Source organism: Arachis hypogaea, chromosome 19, assembly GCF_003086295.3.
Source record: "Arachis hypogaea cultivar Tifrunner chromosome 19, arahy.Tifrunner.gnm2.J5K5, whole genome shotgun sequence".
NCBI lineage: Eukaryota > Viridiplantae > Streptophyta > Magnoliopsida > Fabales > Fabaceae > Arachis > Arachis hypogaea.
In genome coordinates, this window is record NC_092054.1 from 158,163,072 (window position 1) to 158,185,554 (window position 22,483).

At 31.4% G+C, this 22,483-nt stretch overlaps 2 protein-coding genes across 2 annotated transcripts; one reads left to right on the forward strand and one right to left on the reverse strand.

Moving 5' to 3' along the window:
• Positions 1-1,818: 1,818 nt before the first annotated feature.
• LOC112779790 (serine/threonine-protein kinase 52) lies at positions 1,819-4,461 on the reverse strand. The gene is made up of 6 exons (XM_025824137.2): positions 4,194-4,461; positions 3,335-3,664; positions 3,026-3,138; positions 2,716-2,915; positions 2,471-2,645; positions 1,819-2,320 (listed from the first exon to the last, which is right to left on the reverse strand). The coding sequence occupies exons 2-6, from the start codon at positions 3,576-3,578 to the stop codon at positions 1,979-1,981; spliced, it is 1,074 nt and encodes a 357-aa protein (XP_025679922.1). The 5' UTR covers positions 3,579-3,664; positions 4,194-4,461; the 3' UTR covers positions 1,819-1,978.
• Positions 4,462-11,309: 6,848 nt separating this feature from the next.
• Positions 11,310-15,884, forward strand: LOC112776094 (protein tesmin/TSO1-like CXC 2). The gene is made up of 10 exons (XM_025820079.3): positions 11,310-11,494; positions 12,282-12,442; positions 12,579-13,260; positions 13,725-14,155; positions 14,266-14,340; positions 14,509-14,689; positions 14,776-14,871; positions 14,948-15,014; positions 15,125-15,272; positions 15,352-15,884. Exons 1-10 carry the CDS (start codon positions 11,438-11,440, stop codon positions 15,695-15,697), a joined length of 2,244 nt encoding a protein of 747 aa, XP_025675864.1. The 5' UTR covers positions 11,310-11,437; the 3' UTR covers positions 15,698-15,884.
• The last annotated feature ends 6,599 nt before the right edge of the window (positions 15,885-22,483 follow it).

Here is a 22,483-nt window from a genome sequence, read left to right on the forward strand (position 1 = left end):
TTAATTTATTATATTAGAATTAAAGTTAAGCAACTATATCTGTGCTGTATATATCGAATACAAAAGCTAAAGCATTATCTTTTGTTGAGATAAGATGAAATAAGTAGCATCTAAGAAAGGCAGTTTTTTTTTTTTTAAGGAAAAAGTTTAATGAAAGTTTATATCCCATTAAAAACAGCATGATTTTATATAAACGCTACATTATTTTACGAAAAACAAAGATAAGAATAAAGTTATTTTTGTTATATATCGAATTAACAAAAATTTATTTGCATGTGGATTTTCTTATTGTAAAATTAATAGACTATAGGTAGCGTTTGGTGGAGAGACAGAGACAGAAAAATTGAGACTGAGAGACAGAGACTAAGAGATAGAGATTGAAATAAATTTCAGTATTCTGTTTGATGCAAAGTGGGAGACAGAAATTAAAACAAAAATGAAATTCTAATTTAATTTGTACAAAAGGTAAAATTGGAATTAACTAATTGAAATGAAAGTATTTTAGGTATAAAATGTTATAACATTTTAGTCTTCATCTCTAAAAATTGTAGTCTCCTATGTCCCTACTTTTTGGAGGTACTGAAATACTGAAATTTTGGAGACAAAGACAAATTTTAGTACCAATCTCTGAACCAACAAACATGATACTAAATATGAATCTCCTAATATCTGTCTCAATACCTTAAAACAAACGTTACATAATGCGTGGCATCACCGAGAAAGATGTATAAAACACGTGTTGCAATGAGGTTCATGCTCCGAAATTACAAGTTTGAGTTTGTCCCACGAAAACATAAAGATTGTTTAGCATTGTTGTTGACCACAATTAAGGTATGATCGATCCCTCTTGGCATGTTTCTGGTCTTAACGGGTTAAGTAAGAATCTCATCAGAGGTTTGGCATAGACATTCACCTCGATAAGAAAACGATACATTGTATATTGTATAGTAGCTTTTGAAAGTTGCGTATCTTTTATATAATCTTTAGTCACAAAATGATTCACAACTTCAATCATTATGCAAAAGTTGTGGATAGTGGAAGATTTTAGGACTCCAAATTGGATCGTGGATGAAGGTGATAGAGTCAGAATATGTTGAATTTTGCTTGTTTTCTTCTTTGTATTTGGTTCTTCTGTTTGCATTATTGCCTTTACTATGAGGATTTAGGGTAGTATTTCCAACACTCAACAATGGTGCCAAAGCCAATGTAAAGTTTAGGTCAAGTATTGGAAAATAGTAATTGGTAGATCTAAGCATGGAATCTGTTGTGACTCACTGACTTGAGAGTTTTATATACCAATCCAGTAAGCTTAACTAATATAGTATTCAAGTTAAAAGCAATTCTATGATATTTTTGGACGGTAGTAGTGAAATTATTGAAACAAAAGTGCAAGTCCAAAAATAAGTTGAGTATAATAAGGGCAAACACAGCTCAAAGCCCAAAACATAGGAAGCTATTGGGCCTCTCAATCCCAGAATAAAAAAATATGGAAAACCAAGTTGGATTGGTCTAGTGGTTAGCTCACTAGTCCGCTTAGTCCGCTTAAGCAAGTGTCGGGGGTTCGAATCCCACCTTGTGCATGTAGCAACCCATTAACCAGCGGCAAACCCTTAAATGGAGTTCAATACTGCGACGGATTAGTCCTTGACCTGCCGAGTTGGGGGATACCGTAGGAAACAAAAAAAAAATGGCTAACCAAGTTGAGTTGATCTAGTAGTTAATTTACTAGTCTGCTTAAACAAGTGTCAGAAATTTGAATCCCGTTTTGTCTATGCAGCAATCCATGGGTTAGCGACCAATCTTTAAATGAATATCAGATTCGCGACGAATTAGTCCTTAATATAAAGCTATGGAGCGAAAGCTTTGCTTGATGGCTAAGAAAGCGAGTTTTGAGAACTGGATACAATCATACAACAACAAAGTGTCCCCTAGTGTTGAAATTATAAAAACAAGGTAACAATAAAAGAAAGAAATCACTCTAAGGACCACGAACTGTTCCAAAACAGAAACAAAATGGAGCCTGATCATCAGGCAGCATCCCTCCTCCTTTGCTGGTATCAATTGCTTCCAACATTTGCACCACCTGACCCATCTCCGGCCGCTTGTTCGGGTTCCCATCCCAGCATTTTCGCATGATGTTCGCCAATGCACTCGGGCAGCATCGAGGAATATCCGGTCGCAAATTCTGATGAGTAACTGCCGACGAGACATCAACAAAGCTTCGTGTCGAATATGGCATATCACAACAGTATATTTCCCACAAGCAAATGCCAAAGCTATACACATCACATCTTCTATTGTAAGGCTTGCCTACTAAAACCTACACAAAATCAACTTTAGTTTAAACACATTTTAAGGCCATATTTGTGTCTATGTCTACTTGTGTATTTGTGTTTATGTCTTTGCGTCTAAAAGACACTAACCAAACACAGTCTAAACATAATATTACTTATTTTCGTTTCATACATACCTCTGGTGCCATATATCCAATGGTTCCTGTTTCACCTGTCATCTCATTTGGATTCAAAGCTTCCACACGAGCAACTCCAAAATCAGCTATTTTCAAATTTCGATTCATATCGAGCAACATATTATCTGTTTTAACATCACGATGCACGATCTTTTTCGAATGTAGATAACTAAGACTGCAATTGAGAGACAACATTATATTAGATAACTCAGTCCTAAAAGAGAATTCAACAGCTGTTTCCTCACCCTCGAGAGAGATCCAAAGCCAGCTGAATCACAGTCTTGTAAGGAAGTTTCCTCCGTCTGTTCTTAAACAAGTAATTTTTCAGAGTTCCACCGGGGATGAACTCAACAACCACGCAACATGCTTGAGTAGGGAGAGAATCTTGGCCTCCGGCTTCTCTTGGAATTCGGAGGTTTGATGTCCCCATTGAAGCTCCAACAAACTGTCACAGGAATGAACAAAACTGAGTTATGATTAACAAAAAATCATCTTGCTCTTAACAAAGCAGTAACATTTAATTCAAATTTAAATGCATGAGTGAGAAGTTTGTACTTTTGTAACGTTTGGATGATCAAGTTTTTGCCAAACAGTAACCTCCTGCTGGAATGATGCTCTTAAGGAAGCAGCAGAAGCACCACCATCCTCACCCCAATCCAACACTTTCACTACAAAATTCAGCACAGCAGCACTCAGAATGTCTCTTGAATTCGATAACAATTATTCAATTTACAACAGGCATAAACATTAATTAAACCTTGACAGGATACCAAAACTTTTAGAACTTTTAGTATCTAAAAACATTGAATAACAGGTTTTGAATTCTTTGGACAACAAAAGACAATTAAGAGTGCAAATTGAAACCTGCAACATCTTGGCCATCATAGGTGCCCTTATAGACAGTGCCATAGGCCCCATTCGCCACAACATGTTGCAAATTTAGTTTTGCCAAATCAATCTCCCACTCTTCTTTAGGCCTTTTGGCCTCAATATGTCTAGACAGAACCCTAGTAAGGTGTTTTTCTAGCTCATCGTCCAAACTCTTGAGATCAATCTTATCAGCTCTAAACAGCATATCTTTGCAGCTTAGGTTCCCACTACGCTTCATCTTTGAATTCAACGCCTTAGCTTCTTCCAATGCCCTTTTGGTGTCCCAACATCCCCACTTTCCGAATGCATCTTGGACACCTCAATCTGGAAAGCAAATGAAAAATCAGCACCAAAAAAATTGTTCATAAAACACCAAAGCTATGAAACAAGTGTCCCTATAAAAAAATGGCCCTATACATTCTTCCTAGAAAATCAACATTCAAAACCAACAATTTTCTCCTGACCAACCACCTATCCCTTTCACTATCCTGAATTTGTTTATTCCGCGGGTACAAACCACAAAATTACCAATCATCTAGATTTCCAAACATTAAAACAATGCCAAAGCTACCAGAAAACGTCCCAATTCACATAATTCAACGACCAAGACCACGACCCAGAAAAATCAAATTTTTGGGTGGAAAAAGCAAAATTACCCCAGCAAAAAGCTTGAAAAGGACGATATGAAATCAGGAGAAACAGAGGAACAAGGAGCTGCATGCAATGCAAGCAAGTAAATCAATAGAGAATTGCAGAATCAGGCTAAAAAGTTTACAAATTGAAAGGAAAGAGAGAAACTTGCATGAAGGGCATTCCATTCCCATGTATGATATAAGTAATGCATGGTACCTACCAAAGCTTGAAGCGTTGGTGTTGATGTTGTTCTAGGAATCATAGGCTTTGGCTTTTGAAAAAGGAGTTAAAGCGAGGAATGCAGAGGTTGTGATTCTTTGCATCATATCATATCAGTATCTGAATCAGATATCAGAATTCAGAAAGAAAGTAAAAGGGAATGAATGGTGCAATGGTTAACACATATATATGGATACAAGCGCGGGTCTTGTCTTCCTTAAAACACGCCCTACGAGGTTCATAGGATCAAACTCTGTTTTGATTTCGACACTTTCTTCAAATATATCAAAATTTATATATATTTGTCTAATCTTATGTTGATTTATCTTTTGTTTTTATTATTTTAATATTTGAATTTAAAGACCCAATTATTTTTTTTGTTTTTTGCACAATGATCCTAGTAGTTCTATTCTATTTTAGTTTTTGTGGAACCAATTTTATATTTTTAGAATTTTTTTGATATAAATAATCAATCATATTATATTTACATAAAAAGTAAGTTATGGTATAGAATAGATTTGTAAAATAAAAATATATAAATATATAATAACAAATTTAAGGATTTGGATCCTCTAAAGTTTGAATTTTACTTTAGAGAGTAAAGTGTGATCTTCTATCCTTGAATGGTTTCTCTTTCCTATTTATTTTTGGTCCCTCCTATGAAATAAATGGTAAAAGATCACATTTTATTCTCTAAAGTGAAATTCAAACTTTAGAGGATTCAAATTCCAAATTTAATGATATTTGAATTGAATTAATTAAAAATTCAATTGTTTTAAAAGGAAATAACTTAACACGACAAAATAAAACATAATACTAAACAAAAGAAAATTTTCAAGCAAAACTTACTAGAACAACACGTATTCAAACAAATGCAATGTACTCAATCCTTGCAGTATTGATTATGATTCAACACTGGATAAACTTCAATTCTAGTGGTTCCATTTTGATCAAATTCATGCCAAAGCCAAGAACGATTTTTTGTTCAGAAAACCAGAGATTTTGTGAGATTCCCTAAATATATGCAATTAAGCACGCTTATCTTTTCTTGCATAGTTTGCTATTGGATAACGAAAGACCAGAACATGAGCAATCAAATTTCATTAAGAACTAAACATAGATTTATGCACAAAATACATTCATAGTATTTTGCATCAGTTTGTGGAGTGTACAATCTTACAAGACCTAAGGAGTATTAATTATTGGTAAAGGATATTCATATCATCATCCTTTGACTTTTTTTTACTCACTCTAAATTCAAAACATGAATGTTGGGTGATATATAACTCAAAAGAAATTTAGAGTATGTTTAGTTTGTATTTTTATTTTTAGTATTTTGTTTTTAGAAATTTGGGTGATATATATTTTGTTTTTATTTTTATTTTTATTTTTTTACAAACATTAAAAGTAAAAAATACTTAAATTAAAAATACAAAATAGAAATGCAAATTAGGTATATAAGAAGTAAAGTACCATATCATTCAACCACTTTGCTTAAAATGGCAAAAATTATAAGGACCAACAAAGTAATTAAACTTTTTAATAGTCACAAGCATTGACAATTGTGTTTGATAAAATAATTTTTAAAATTTAAAAATGACTATAATAGATATAAATAAAGGAAGAATTTTGATCGTAAATAAAATCTGATGTGAATAATTATTTAAGAGTAAATTTGAATATTTATTAATATATAAGATTATATTATATTTTTAATTTTAAAAAATATATATCTCTTTTAAGTGTTATGAAAAAAACACACCTAATTTTATAAAATATGTAATGAACTAATGATCTCTTTTATTTACCAAATATAAATACAAAATAAAATATTTGTATTTAAAAAAAACTACAAATACTTCTCCAAAATATTTTGTCTAATGGTGGTATGTTAGAAGTTTACAACAGCCCTAATTATTTGCTATCTTCAATATTTTTGGTCTGGATTATGGGCCATTATAAAACGAGCATTCCAAAGCCCAAGTGCTACTTCTTTTAAATCCAAGCTTTAGTCCATTTGTGACAATAAAAAAGGCCTAGATCCATTATAACTAGAACAAAATTGCAAACAGGAATTTATGGAAATTTTTACTAACAATTCTTTTTTAATCTGCAAATTAGGTATATTGAAAGTTGAAACAATTTATTAAAGCTGCGTTTGGGTTATTGAATATTACTTCAACACTCAAATCTTGTTACTTGTGCATGATAAACATTGTAAAGTTAGGGTAGGAGAATAATTTACAAATCTTGATAAAGAGGAGGGAAAATTAAAAATAAAAATATATAAAAGCAAAAGCAATGAAGCACGTACCGACAATGATAAATTATAGGAAAATAGTAATTTGTTTCGTAGCTATTACGAAATGAATTGGCCCGAAATGTTCCTTCGGATAGCAAATTAAAGCACAAAATATAACTTTCTGTAAACGAAGATTGCAGGGATTAAAATAGTGGTACTTAGGACATGAAGACATACTTGTTTAAATCCAGTGGAAGAAACTTGAATTCGGATGAAGACAGATTATCTTGGAAAGTTCGTTAGCAACGTGGCATATATGGAAATAATAAAGTGATTCTATTAATTTATGGGTTCACACATACCACAGCCCCTTAATTATTAGATACTTGTTACAAATATTACATTTCAACCTCATACATAATATAGTACACTCCTTTTTTTTTTTTTTTCTTTAGCTCTGACATTTTCCCTCTGTAATATTGACTTTTCCTTTGTGGCACTATTGCAAGTTTCAACAAACAAAGTAAAGTACTAAAAGAGAAAGTGTAGAGAGAAGACTTTGGTTTCATAAGTAAAAATCTACATTTTTCAGTCAAATGTTTTTGTTATATTGTCTATGAGGTTTGTGAGTGGCTAAAAAATTTTGATATGGAAGTAAAATGAGTGATATACTTTAATATGGTAATTTTTGGTGTTTTTTAAAATTGTGGGAGTATACAAATCGGACCCTTCAATTTGTGTTTAAAAAGTTGAAAAAAATTTAGAGTACACAACTCGGACCATGCAAGTTCATAAAAGTTGGCTTCACAAATCGCATGGTCCGATTTGCAGCTGATGGAATTTGAAATCTGAAACGTGGAATTTGGACCCTCCGTTTTTCTTGTTCTGGATAACTTTTTTTTTTTACATTTTGAGGGACATAACTCGCAAGATCTGAGTTCTACTTCCTCTAATCCCACAACGAGGTGAAGCATCCCTCCTCTCTGTACGCGAGTTCAACACTTTCTTTACTTCCATATTCAAATCAAAAAACGTTTGTGAGTCTTATTATCATTTTTGCATAGTAGCACTTTATAATTTGGTAAAAATTTTATACGCAATTAATTTTATGTGAAATTAATAATTAAAAGATATAAAATAACAATTTAATCAAATCTATTATTAAATCATTTAACGATTCTATTATGCGTATCTTGTGAGAAAAATCCATATAAGAAACTTCATGGAAAAATATGTATGATGCAAAACAAAATAAAGAAGGCTCCAAATTAAACAAGCTTGCATTATCCATTCATGTATATATGATAATTGACAAGCTTCTAAAATTCTCAATGCAATAATAATAATGGCTAATATATACAACTACATGCAGTCATGCATCATGTCACAAAATTAAAGCATGACGCTCCTTACCAACCTCTCCTTGATCTTTGATCATCATGTATACATTTATTTTATTTTAAGGATTATTGTGTCCTTTCTATTGTTGATATCTATAACAAACAGCATCCAAAAATTAATTAAGAAATTATATTATATATAGTGATGAAGCAAGTCACCCCGGCCCCTTAATTAATTGGTCTCTTTATTATAATATATAGTCAACTGCGTTATATTTTGTCAATCCGGAATTTCTGACACTTGCTCTCCACGGTGCCTCAAAATAAGAAATTAAATTAGTGATGGAAGTTCAATTACTTTAAATTTATTTATTCATGGTCTTATATTATTAGGAATGTATTTAGATGGAGCCAGCTCTGTGGCACGTGACTGACAAATAAAAATAAACATGTTAGGGAAATAGAAGACACCATGATGAACTTCCCTTCCCAGGGAATGTGGGTAGGACTTGGACTTCGGATTTTGGAGCATGGAAAGGAAAATAAACTAGGATGGGAGTAGTTATAATCTTGACCGTCCATTATTTTCATGTAATATTGTATTTATTAATGTGGGTAGGGATAATAATAAGTCACGCGACTCGGCATGTACCTTTTAATGAATGAATTTACAATTTCACATAAACACTTAAGGGACCACCTGCCCTAGTTAAAGGTCCGGGACCCTTTTCATTTGTTTGGTGCCCTAACTTTGGAAATGACGGAATCCTTGGTTTTGGGGTTAGGGGCACGTACACATCATCAATATCAACATCGTTTTATTTACCTCTATTCTTTTGGTTTGAGTATATTGGTAGAGTTAGAAATTTTACCTTTAATAATAATGTAAAACTATATATTATAACGTCTTGACTCTTGAGTGTGAGTGGGTCCTTCTTCATACCAAATTATTAGAAGTTTTTCAAATTCGCGGAGCGCCAAGACCGGAAACTAAAAAGGCTTAGTCATCCCAAAACTTTAATGGCGTGCCTTTTGCTTTTTTGTTAACACAAATAAAGGAGCAAATCCAATAAATAATTTTATTGAATTATCACCGTTTCATAAAAAAAAAATTGTTTTGGATGAGTTATTTTGGTTTTTATTTTATTTTATTTTGTTTTATGTATTATAATACATAGGGATGTACATAGCCCGACCCGGCCCCAAACACATTAGGGACTAATTTAGTGTGATTTCATCGGATTTATGGTTGGGTAAAGTTCTTAAAAATAAATCCGGTCATTATTTCGGGTCGGGTCCGGGCCATAACTCGGGTCACCCGAACTTAGCTCGGTGGCCTGGTCATCATACACAATTAATATTTTGTGTTATTAGTGATGAATGATGGCTATTCTTATATGAAATTTAAATATTATAAACCTTAATATTTTGTGCTATTAGTCATTATAAGATTATAAGTTAATGTTTTATGTTTAAAATGCATAAGACTTTAGACTAATGCATAATATTGTGTTATTTGTATTGATTTAAATATTTAGTGTTATTAGGCAATATTAGTATTGATTATGGTTATGCTTTAATTTTAGAGAATGGTTGATTCTTGTTATATTTTTTTAAGTAAATTTTACTATGTGAATTGTGAAATAACGATTGGAAATTAGATAATATTTACATGCTAAAGACCCGATTTTCACTCAGTTTTCATCCAGTTTTCACCCGGCCCAAAAATACATAAATTTTATTGGGTCTAAGATCGAGTTAGGATCTAAAAATTAGGTCCGATCTATATTTTGGATCGGATTTAGATTAAGCCAAACCCAATGTGTTCTCACCATGTACACCCTTAATAATACACATAAGAAAGAAAGTAAGACCCAAAGTATGCATTGTGCATATATATATGATGATCTTTATTATTCTAAAATCTAATTAAACAAATTAAGTAGAAACGTGTATGTGAAGTAATAATGTATATGTAATTAAATGTTATTAATTATATCATCACGAATTGCATGGAGTATGGATTCTGAATCACTAGCCATATAGTAATATAGTATGACATAAATAACATTTGTCACCGTGCCTCTTCAAATTTATTTTGGTTTGTTGAAAAAGGCAAGCATCATTATATTGAGGACCAACAATATTAATGAATGTTATCAATCTTTGGGATGCTCTAGTAATTTGATGCTTAAAAATCTTTCTCTCAGCTCGCTAGAGTATCAAATAATTATTGGATGCTCTATGCTAATCAACAAGTAAATGAACAAATAAAAACGTGCCCATAACATCGAAAGTATACACACCAAGCAAGCAAGGAATAAAAATTAAAAGTAAATAACCACTAAAAAAAAGAAATCCAGAAAGAGGAGTTCTTAATTTTTATATTTAAAATTAAAATGTGAAAAGAAGTAAACTGCACCGCAAAGGCTGAGAATATTCTCAACTGATGCGTTATTATTATAGTATTATTATTTTCTAAGAATGTATGATTTTTGCTATCAACATTTTTGAGATATCTAAAAATATTTACAGAAAAATCTTGATATAAAAACAATTAAAGTATTAACATATTTTATATTAAATAATTCAATCACACATATAAATCATTTAATAATTTTTAGGTACCATCTTTGTGTCTAATTTGCTTTGAAGTTGGGGTCCAATTAATGTTAAGAAATGTCACAAATCATAAGAAGGGTGATGTTACAATATACTACTATTAGTTAATAGTTATAAGAGTTGAATTTTAATGTACTCTAAATATAAATAGTCTTATATGATTATTTAATTAAATATATTATAAGAATTATTTTATATAGTCAATATATGAAAATAAAAATTCATAGTTATAAATTATAATTGAGTGTGGATATGCAAAAAAATATAATTAAGAATATATACTTATTTGAGTGTTTACAGAATTTTTGATTGGTAATTTTAATTCTCAATAAATTTTTATTCTCTAAAAATCTTTGAGAATTATTTTTACCGGACAAATTTGTCTTTAAATTGCTTTAAATAAATTGTTTCATATGTGTTGACCGATGAATAAATATTTTTATAATAAATTTTATTATAAGATATTGTTAAACAGAGATAATTTTTTAGCATTTTTTGAGAATAAAAATTGATTGAGAATCAAAGTGTCTGATCTAAAATTCTTTAGGTATTAATTTGGATATTTATTCTATAATTAATGATATTAAATTTGTGATTTGTAACAACTACAATAATAAGGAATTAATCCAGAATCAATAATTGAGGATTAGTGTTTAGTAGATGTTTAACATTGATCCCCAATAAAAAAGGAAAGATACTAGACTAGTAAGTAAGTAGTAACCTAAATCCGTAATAGTAGTAGGATTAGTTAATCAAAGAAGGTGGACCACAAAAAAAAAAACAAGCAGTAAAAACAAAGAAAGAAAGTAGCAAAAGGGAAAAGGAAAAGAAAAAACACAGCTGTGAAGAGGAGTGATTGTTTTTATTATTTATTTATTTATTTATTATTTTATTATTTATTATGAACGATAACAAATCCCGCCTTACCCTCTTCACTTGAATTCTCATTCTTCTTCTTCTTCTTCTTCTTCTTCTCTCCGAAAATGGAGTGACCGAGTGAGAGCATTGTTGTAATGCTCTTTCCTATATCACTCTCTGCAAATGGACACTCCCGACAGGGCCACCACCACCAACAACCTCAATCCCCCCAAATTTGAGGTTCTTCTTCTTCTTCCTCTGTCTCTGCATGTGCTTTTTCTTTTTGTAAAAAAATTATTTTGGAAGCTCCATCTTTTCTTTTTTGAAACTCTGGTGAGGTCTTTCTTGACCAGCTTCCTTGTTATGAGCTTCAGTGTTGCAGATCTCTCTGCTTCTTCCTTGGTTCTCGTGTTTTCTACACTGTTCTACGCTTCCTACCCCCCCGCTCCCCCTTTTTGGCAATTTGCAATCATTGGAGTTTGACTTTTTCACTCCCAGAGCTACAATTGAATTTTTTCTCTTTTTTTTTCTGTAAAATTCAGGCATTTTGTTAAATTTAATTTATTTTCAATTGGATTTGTAAAACAACAAAACCAGTATAATTTTTCCCAGTAGCAAGTCAAATTAATTTTCCAAATTTTCAAACTTGTGAAGTAAAGTATATTCTGGTCTAAATTTTTAGTCTTTATTTATTTAGAAAATCTTCTCAGCTTTGAAATTAATAATTCAACATCATTTTGTGTCCTTGAAAGAGTTAATATAATTTTGGCCTTCATTTCTGCCATCATGCATTCCATGTGTTTACACAATTACACTTATATTCTTAATTATGATTTGATTTGCACTTGTGCATTTCCTGTGAGATCCGGTATTTTAAGTAATTATTTATTATTTGAAAAAGAAAATGAAATGATTAATCTACATGGTTTTGCCATGCAACACGAGATGAACTTACTTGTTGCTTGTGTAGAAGAAATTTTCCTTTAATTCATCAGTTTAATCATATATGTGTGCTTACTATGTGCAGGATTCACCGGTATTTAACTTTCTCAATAGTCTATCTCCTATAAAGCCAGTTAAATCTGTTCACATTACCCAGACCTTCAGTTCAATTAGCTTTTCATCCCCTCCATCGGTTTTCACATCACCCCATGTCAACTCTAACAAGGAATCCAGATTCCTGAGGAGGTAATTGTAGCTTATGTTTTCTTATCATTTCTTTTTCCTGCTTTCTTTTTTTTTTCTTGATAATTGCATGTTAAATTTGTCCATACAGATGTTTTACTAGCCTGTTGTTTTACAGTTCTCTATTATTTGTTTGTAGGCATAACCTTTTAGACACATCAAAGCCAAAGGTTACATCTGAGGATGAAAATCAAACTGGTTCAGGTGAACAGGCTCTTACAGATTCAACTCATGCACGTAATAACTCAAGGGAGTTAGAGAAAAATGCTGATAAAGGAACTTCCATAGGGGATGCCTCAATTGAGCCAGCCAGTGAACAAGCAAAGTTTTCAATCGAGCTGCCACAGACCTTAAAGTATGAGTCTGGTAGCCCTGGATATGATCCTATACTTTGTGGTGATGAGGCTAATACACTTCTGTCATTGCCTTCTTCTGAGGCAGCACCAGATGTTGCCTGCAGTCATGAATCCTCTAAAAAGAATTTGGTGGAGGGTGAACTGCATCTCCACGGAATATGTCAGACTGAGCCGAAAATTGATGGCACCGAGTGTGATTGGGATAATTTAATTAATAATGCATCTGATATGTTAATTTTTAGTTCTCCAAACGTCTCAGAAGCTTTTAAGGATCTAATGAATAAACAATTGGACCCTTCTGGACGTATAATGCACATTGTCAATCAAGTTGCTTCTGGATCAGGACATGAAAATGAAGATCATCCTCCCAAACCAGGACTAGCTTCAGACACACAATACACACAGGAAAATATTGCTAATGTTGCTTTGGTGGCTAGCAATCCATGTGAGAAAATGGATGATGAGGTAGGAAACCGTATCTATTTGATTTATGGTAAATTATGTGTGTGAAGACACTACTTTCATGCACATTGGTGTAGTTTTCGATGATGAGTTGATCTGAATGGCATGATTTATTGTTTATTGTTCATGCATGCTCGTTTGCTATCACCATATGTATATGTATAATAGGGTTCTTCACCATATGTATATGATTTTACCATGTTTGTGTGTGTGCATTCATGTTATTAAATCATATTTGCATTCATTTCTACATTTTGATAGGTTAACAATTACAGTTAAAATTGTTGTTTGTATGTTTTTGGTTTATATTGAAATTGTATCCACAATAAGAAGAATGTATCACCTTGGTTTGCTGTCTCTTTTGTGGTTTATAAATATCTGATGAGTTAGAATATTTTCTTTTTACTTGTTATGTAAATATGTTGAACAAAGCAATGATCCCAAAAGTTCCTTGTGTTTGTGTTCAGCATGTTTATGTTATACACCGTGGTATACGGAGGCGCTGTCTAGACTTTGAGATGGCCAGCGTTCGCAGAAATAACTCAGATGGCAATTCAAATTCAAGTTCCAATGCAACAAAGTCTGATGAGAGGAATACTGGTGGTGATTCAAGGAGGTGCTTTTTGCCGGGAATTGGTTTACACTTGAATGCGCTTGCAACTTTGAAGGAGCACCGTGGCATGAAAAATGAAAAGTCTTCTTCTGGAAGACAACTTAACATTCCCAGCTCCACTTCTTCCTTGTTACCGCAAGAACATCATCTATTATTGCTACCTGCATCCTCTGAAAGAGATATGGAGCTGCCAGAGAATGAGGTTCAGCCTGTCGAAGATTGTAGTCAGTCATTATCTCTCATGGCCGTTGAAGAATTCAATCAGAATAGCCCCAAAAAGAAAAGGTGGAGTTGCTGATTACCTAATCTTCTGCTATATAATCTTCATATCTCCTTTATATTTTAGTTTCCTTGAACTTGAATCATAAGTCTGAGGCCAAAAGCTGGATTTGCAGGCGGAAGGTGGAAACAGCTGGAGAAAGTGAGTCTTGCAAACGGTGTAATTGTAAGAAATCAAAATGTTTGAAGCTGTAAGTTCAAGTACATGCTCCTTTAATCTCTTTGGGTGCAGCAAAGATATTTTACATGCTGTGATGAGCCTAGTAAATTGATATTGGTTATCTATGTTTTGCGTGTTATCTATTATTCTTAGTATCCTTCTTAGTTCTTTCTTAAAATTCTCTTCACTCTTTGCTCAGTTATTGCGAGTGCTTTGCTGCTGGAGTCTACTGTATAGAACCTTGCTCTTGTCAAGATTGCTTCAATAAACCTATTCATGAAGATACTGTTCTTCAAACTCGCAAGCAGATTGAGTCGCGTAACCCGCTTGCATTTGCTCCCAAAGTCATCAGAAGTTCTGATTCTGTTTCTGAAATTGCGGTCAGCAAAACTAAAATCAACATTATTTTATCATTATTCAAATTTTCGCCCCATTTTACCCATATTAAATATATCCTTTTTTGCAGGATGATCCAAACAAAACTCCAGCTTCGGCACGACACAAAAGAGGATGTAATTGCAAGAAATCAAGCTGCCTAAAGAAATATTGTGAATGTTATCAGGTATTTTCCGTTTCTATATCATTTGTGCCTCCTATTTCAGTTATAATACGAGTTAAATGTTGGTTTTCTTTCAAAGGGTGGTGTTGGTTGCTCCATTAGCTGTAGATGCGAAGGCTGCAAGAACGCATTCGGTAGAAAGGATGGTAAGTCTTCTGTTAGGTTGCAAATGATTGGGGTAACATGTTAGTCAATATCATCAACTTGCTGTTTCAATGTCTGACCTGCATAGATATCAATTCCTTCCTATATTCAGGTTCTGCAGGAATAGATGCTGAGGCAGAAGAAGAGACAGAAGCATCGGAAAAGGGCGAGGTGGAAAAGGCTTTGCAGAAAACTGAAATTCAGAATATTGAAGAAAATCAGAATTCTGCTCTTCAAGCAACACCATTACGGCTTTCCAGGTTTGATATGCTCTTTCTGTCAGCTGTGATGATAAAAATTAATTTCCATTATTGATCTTAATTCATTATAATGTGACAGACCATTGCTTCCATTGCCCTTCTCATCGAAGGGAAAGCCGCCTAGATCTTTTATTGCTACGATCTCTGGTTCTGCATTGATTGCCAGCCAAAAGCTTGGTAAACCAAATATTCTTAGGCCTCAAGTTAAGTTAGAAAAGCCTCATCAAACTGTAGCAGATGATGAAATGATGGACATTATCCAAGGTGATAGCTCTCCTATCGCTTGCATAAAAACCTCTTCTCCCAATGGCAAAAGGATTTCCTCTCCTAATTGTGAACTTGGATCATCTCCAACTCGCAGAGGTGGCAGGAAGTTGATATTACACTCCATCCCTTCTTTTCCTTCCCTCACTCATCACCATTAGAATGTGAATCTTGTCTCTTGCTGTGTTAGAATCTTGTCTCTTGCGGTTGAAGCTACGCTTAGGCCTATGTACATTGTTGAGCTTCCTTTTACTCTCGTAATAATATGTACCGTCGAGTCCATAATGTACAACTAAGTTCATTTGTATTAGATTTAATTTTAATTAATGTTGGAGCTTGATTGTCCAATATTCTATTTTTCCCTTGATCATTAACTGCTAAGTTCTTGGTCATCTCCCATAAAACCTTTTTCTAAAGCTGTTATATTCTGCCCTCAAAGTAGAAGCAGCACCAAATCAAATTATGCTCCCAATAGCTTACATACCTTTCGCTTTCAAATCTATGCATGTGTAATGTTTGGTTGGAGACTCTAGAATTTATCAGCATACAGAGAAGCAATAAAACAGACAAGAAATAAATAACCAAAAAATATGTCTTCTCTTCCTACGTTATCTCTGGTATTGTCATCCACGACTAGTGGAATCAAACACTACTTCATTTCTTATAGTTTTTTGAGTGATTTGTCAATAATTCTGATGACGTCTGCCATGAATTTCATTTCTTTTCAGCTAAATATTTCAAATATTAGAAAGGAAGCTAATCAATCATTCTTATGCACTAAATTGTTATCCAACTCTATTTCATTGTTCTTGAAAAGGTTCAAAGTAGACCGAAATCAAAGGTCCAAACACACCACACTTGCCAAATAAACTGAATATGAGTCCTTGAAGTTGAAATCAAGTTCTTGTTTTTTGAAACCTATGAGAGATCACTTATTAGTTGAGTTGCTGATAATAGAGATGATTAAATAAAAGGAAAAGTTTAGGGGCCAGCAACTTTGTTAAATTCTGGCCAGCATGTAACCAGCAAAGAACTTAACTCTTGGCTGATGAATTGTCCCATCACAATTGGAGGTGGTAGGTGTTGGTCCGAACTTTGTAGTTCCAAGTTTGTCAAGGATATCATTTAATCCATGTTGCATATTTATTCCCCAACACCTAATGATAGTAATTGGTTAATCCATTAACTTCATAGATTTATTAGTAATTGGTTGATTATGTGTAGTTGTTCCTTAAAGTAACCGCTACTTGCTCTTAATTACCTGTGTCATCAAATCTTTTCATTCCCTGGACAAATCAACAACTTAAGAAAGCACCTTGGAGTCAGCAAAAAATGAATGACAAATTAACATATTTGATAGTACCATGACATCTTGACATTGAAGAATCCTCATCAAGAAGTACTTTTTTTTGTTTTTTTTGTTTTTGGGGGGTGCGTAAAGACTAAAGTGGGCCTAAGCCCGAAATCAGTATATTCAAAAGGCTGTGTCTGCCGACTTGATAGTGAAAAAGTCAAAAGATCCACGTTTTCAGGTACTTGTAAGTCTCATATTCATAAACTAATCTTTGATGGTTGATGAATTGAACACTGAGCAGACAGATAGGCAGCACACACAATCTTTTATAGAGAAACTTGGCTACATAATGAAAACTACGGAGGTGACTCGTGGTAATCATTTGAAAGGTTTTTATGGTCCTCGTTCTAGACTTCTAGTTTCTTTCAATGGGTCCTTATTCCTTAATCCGAAACCAATTTTTTATTTTTTTTATATATTAAACCACTCTTCCACCTTAATCCATGACAACAATAAAAACGTCTCACGAACCACAAATTTAGTCCAACAGAATACACAAATTAAATTATAATTTAGTCTTTATCTTATCTTATAGTTATCTTTATTTTTATCTATATCTTATCTTTATCTACTTTTATCTTTCATAGGCCAATACTCTATATATACTTAGTTTTACCTTCATAGTTTACAATTTATTCAATCAACAATCAATAAAATTTCTTCATCTTTTTCTTTCACAATTCTTTTATTTTCTTATTCTTTCACAATTTTATTATGGTATCACAATTTTATTATTATACAATAATATTATGTATACACAAAAAATATTTCAATCACTAAAATCAACTATTATATATAAAATATAATATTATTTGTACATCGAAATCGGTCACTACGTATTTATATACAAATATATACGTAATTTAATTTATTTTAATATTTATTTTGTATTTTAATGTATATTTTATTCTGATAATTAATTTTAATATTTATCTAATATAAAAATATGTATTTAAAATTTCATACAAGTTATTATATTATTATAAATAAATTTATTTATTTGTCTATTATAGATTTAATTATTCTATTATGATATGTTTAATTTTAGTGAGCGATTATTAAATAAAAAAATAAGTTAATATATAAATATATAATAACTAATTTTATAACTGATTTTTAGTTACATGAAGTGTTTTGTTCTTTTTTATATTGTTTAGTTGAGTTGATGAATACATTCTACATAAATGCACGGAGAAATGTCTTTTTTTTCCCCCTTACTATGCATGGATAAATATCTATGTGTGTTTAGACTTTAGAGTCAATATTGGTAAATTAAAGAAATAAAATATGGTAGTGAGCTTAGTTACGGTGTATCTGATAGATATCGATAGACAGAAAACTACAATGAAAATGAATTTATCACTATACTCACGTACATTCTTATAATTTATACTATATATTAATCCTCAAATAACTAATTACGATATTAGATATTAGTTCGTATATCTTTTGCATGAGATCTTAAGATCAAAACATAGTCTCTATAGAATATTATTTGAATGTCTTTCTTGATAAGCAAGCTGTACTCTTTTATAGACAAACATTATTTGAATCACTTTCTTACACACTTGAATATAAATATTTTCTTTCTTTTTTTAAACTTGTTATTACTCCTGTTCATTTTTAAAACTAAAAAGTAGTAAGCTATGATGAAACATTGTGTGTGTATGTTGGTGCACGTGAGAGGTCATGGGAACTGAAAAAAGGTAATTAATAATTCAAATATTGAGTTCCCTTTTTGTTCTTAATTCCTGGCTTTACAGTTTATAATAGCGTAATGGGAAATGTTACCATCATTCTCCCAAACATGAACCTTTTTGCTCATCAATAGAAGAAATGGATTTATTTCTGATCTTATACTTATAACATAGCAACTTTTCAGAGATGGGCACACTTAACTTCAAGTTCAACTAGAAAACGAAAAACCAATCTGATCATTCAAAAAAAAAAAAAAAAAAAGAGAGAGAGAAAATGGGACCATATAGCGTGACCTTACCATAAAGGCTTTGTGTGTGTGCGTGGTTGGTGGGGGTTGTGCTGCTAGCTAAGGAATTCAAGTGACAAATAACAAGAGAATCTAAATTATATGTGTGTGTAAGGGACTAAGGGGTGTGTGTAGAAGTTTATAGATAAGTCACATTCATCTTTTCTACGGAGCCAATAATGTTGGAGAGAGGGAGGAAGATCACATCATGTGGTGGGTCGGTGATATGGCAAGTGTTGTCTTAAAAGAATGGTACCTTTGTTTGGGAGTAACATCAACATTCACAAAACAAGAAATTAGGAGTTTACAATTCACAACTACTTGCTCCTCATTTAATTATATATAGTCTATGTACTCTTTTGTTCCTTCTTCAAAGCTCAATAGCTATGGACAATAATGAAATATAAAAATTTTAGGGGCAACAATTTTTGTATATTGTGGCTAGCATTTAATTAAAAGTGAGTGATTTCTCACTATTGGATATAATCTCACAACATTAAAAAGACTATTAATAGCCAATTGATAGTTACAAAATACAAAAATTGCTGACCCTAACACTCTTCAACAAAATATATACACATGCACTTGTATACTACTCATCATACTCACATATAAAAAATTCTTAATTACTTTCTCTATTAAATTATAATTCTTTTATCGATTTATAGTCGAATAACAAGTTATTAATGAACATTCATAATAAAGTCATTTTAGTGTATGTAAATAATTGAAAAAAGTAAATTATTTTAATTATTTATTTGAGAGTATCTAATTAAGAATAACAGATCACATATAGTTGCATGGCAAATAAAAAAACATTGATTAAAAATTTTATTAATTTTATTAATAATATATACTATTTGTAGAGTTTAATTTTGATGTATTGTTAGTGTAAAATATTTTACATAATCATATATACTTATATCAGTTTTTTTATAAAAAAATGGTTATTTTTACCATGTACTTGTAAAACAATTAAATTCTTATTTTTAAACTCAAAAATATTGGGCAACTTTAATTTAAATAGCAAAAATAACAAAAGTGTGATTATCACACATTTTGTAAGACGTGAAGTTTATTTATGTTATGTATATAAGCAACTGAATTAAAGGAAAAATAGGAGGGATAACATTTCTTTTTCCCTTATTATGTTCAAGGAGCCGGTGGAAACCTTATTAATTAAGTTTAGTGAACAAGTTCGTGAACTAATTGTTTTCGATTAATAAAATTGCTTATATTCCTCTCATTTATAACTTTTAAAAAATTTTATCTTTAATTTATTTTAAATTTTTTTGTATTAACTAATGTTAACTTTATCTATTTAAAAAAAAATAAATTATCTTTTATAAAAATACCCTTTAATAAAAATTTTATTTTTTTTTGTCATTAAATTTTACTTAATAAAATATTTTTTAATAAAATATTTTTTTAAAAATTAATAATTAAATTATTTTTTTTTAAGATATCCTTCAATAATTTTTTAATTATTAAATTATAATTTTATCAAAATTTTGTTAACAATTATTTTTATATTTTACTATTAATTTTTAGATATCAATATATATTATTTTAATATTAAATAAAATTTTTTTACTATTGTTAATATGTATAACAATTAATATATATTTATATTGAAAAATAATCTTACTAAGATTTTTTATTTAATGTTAAAATAATATATATTAATATCAAAAATTTAATAATAAAATATAAAAAAAATATTAACAAAAATTGTGGTAAAATTATAATTTAATAATTAAAAAATTATTGAAGGATATCTTAGAAAAAAAATTAATTATTAAATTTTTTAAAAAATATTTTAGTAAAATATAATTTAATCAATTAAAAATAATTTATTAAAGAGTATTTTGGTAAGCAAAATTTAATGATAAAAAATAAAATTTTTGTTAAAGAATATTTTTATAAAAAATAATTTGTTTTTTTTTTTGAAAAATAGATAAAGTTAACATTAATTAACACAAAAAATTTAAAACAGATTAAATTTTTTTTTTTAAATTATAAGAAAAAAGAATATACATTTTATAAATAAAGAGGAGAAATATGTAGTTTTAGTATCTAACAAGTGAGAAAAATGGTATTTTCTCAACAAATAATTAATAGAGTTAATAACAATGACAACATATTTGAAAAAACAAAAAAAAAAGGGGGAATGAATAGGCAATTTGGCACATGATGAATGGCCCCCACTTTTTTACGTGGGTAGGAAAATGCATGGTCAAGATACCCTTAATTAGGTCATGTGCATGTGCCCATCATTAAATCGAAGGAAGGAGGAAATGCATGCCCACCCTAAGTTATTTCGTTTTTAGCAGCTAATCACATGCCCAATATTTGACTCTCTTTTTTTCCAAAAATATATATAAGTATTTTTTTTTTTAGAAGTTTAATTTTGATAAACTAATAAAAAAAATATTTTATACAGTTATATAATTATATTCGTATTGTTTGATGATTATTCACGTAATCAATGTAAGTATAGTTATTTTTAGGGTTAAGTACGATTTTAGTTTCTAACGTAGAGGCCGAAAGTTTATTTTGTCTCTAACTTTTTTTTCGCTACAAAATAGTCCCCAAAGTTCAGTTTGTTTAAAAATCGTCATTCGGACGAAAATACTCTTCTCCCTTCTTCTCCAAAATCAACCAGAAGCAGAACCACCACCCTTTCCCTTTCTTCCCTAAAATCAACCAGAAGCTGAACCACCACCACCTCTCTTACTCCCACCAAAATATCAATAATCAGATTCAAGATTATTCAAATGCAAAAACTAACAACATCAAATTCAACACACAACAACAATAAAATAAAATAAATAACAGATGCAGAAAAAGAAAAAGAAAAAGCAGATCCAGATGCAAAAGAAGCAGATGCAGAAGAAACAGATGCAGATGCAGAAGAAAAAGCAAATTCAAATGCAGAAGCAGAATCGGAGTCGAAGCAGAAGCAGAAGCAAAAGCAGAAGCTGACTGACGGTAGCAGCGAAGCAGTGGCGGACTGGCGGAGAGGGAGGAAGAGCAGAAACGGCGAGCGACGCGTGAGTGGTGGCGGCGGCGCCGAACGCGGATTTCCCTTCCAATTCCTTCCGATCTCACTCTTCTCCCTTGGCTTTCTCCTCTCTTGCTGTCTGTTTCCCCTTCCGATCACAGGCGGCGGTGCGACGGTGCAGCGGTGCGGTGGTCCCTTCCCCCTTCTTCCCTCCCCTCCCCTCGGATTCTCTTTCTTCCCCTCCCCCCACCTCCGATTCTCTTTCTCCCTCTCGTGGCCTTTTGGCCCCTTTTTTTTTCTTTTTTATTTTATTTTATAATTTTTTAATGAGGGTAATTTGGTAATAAAAATTAAAAAATTGGTAAAAATGACGATTTTAAACTAAATTGAAACCTTTGGGACCATTTTGTAGCAGAAAAATAGGTCAGGAACGAAATAAAATTTTTAACTTTTACGTTAGGGACCAAAATCGTATTTAACCCTTATTTTTACTGATGTAACGTTATATAATAAGATGCACGTGACAATACATTAAAATTAAATTCATAGTTTCAGACCAATTTTGGTATACATATATATAAATTCGGTTCTAATAATATATGAAA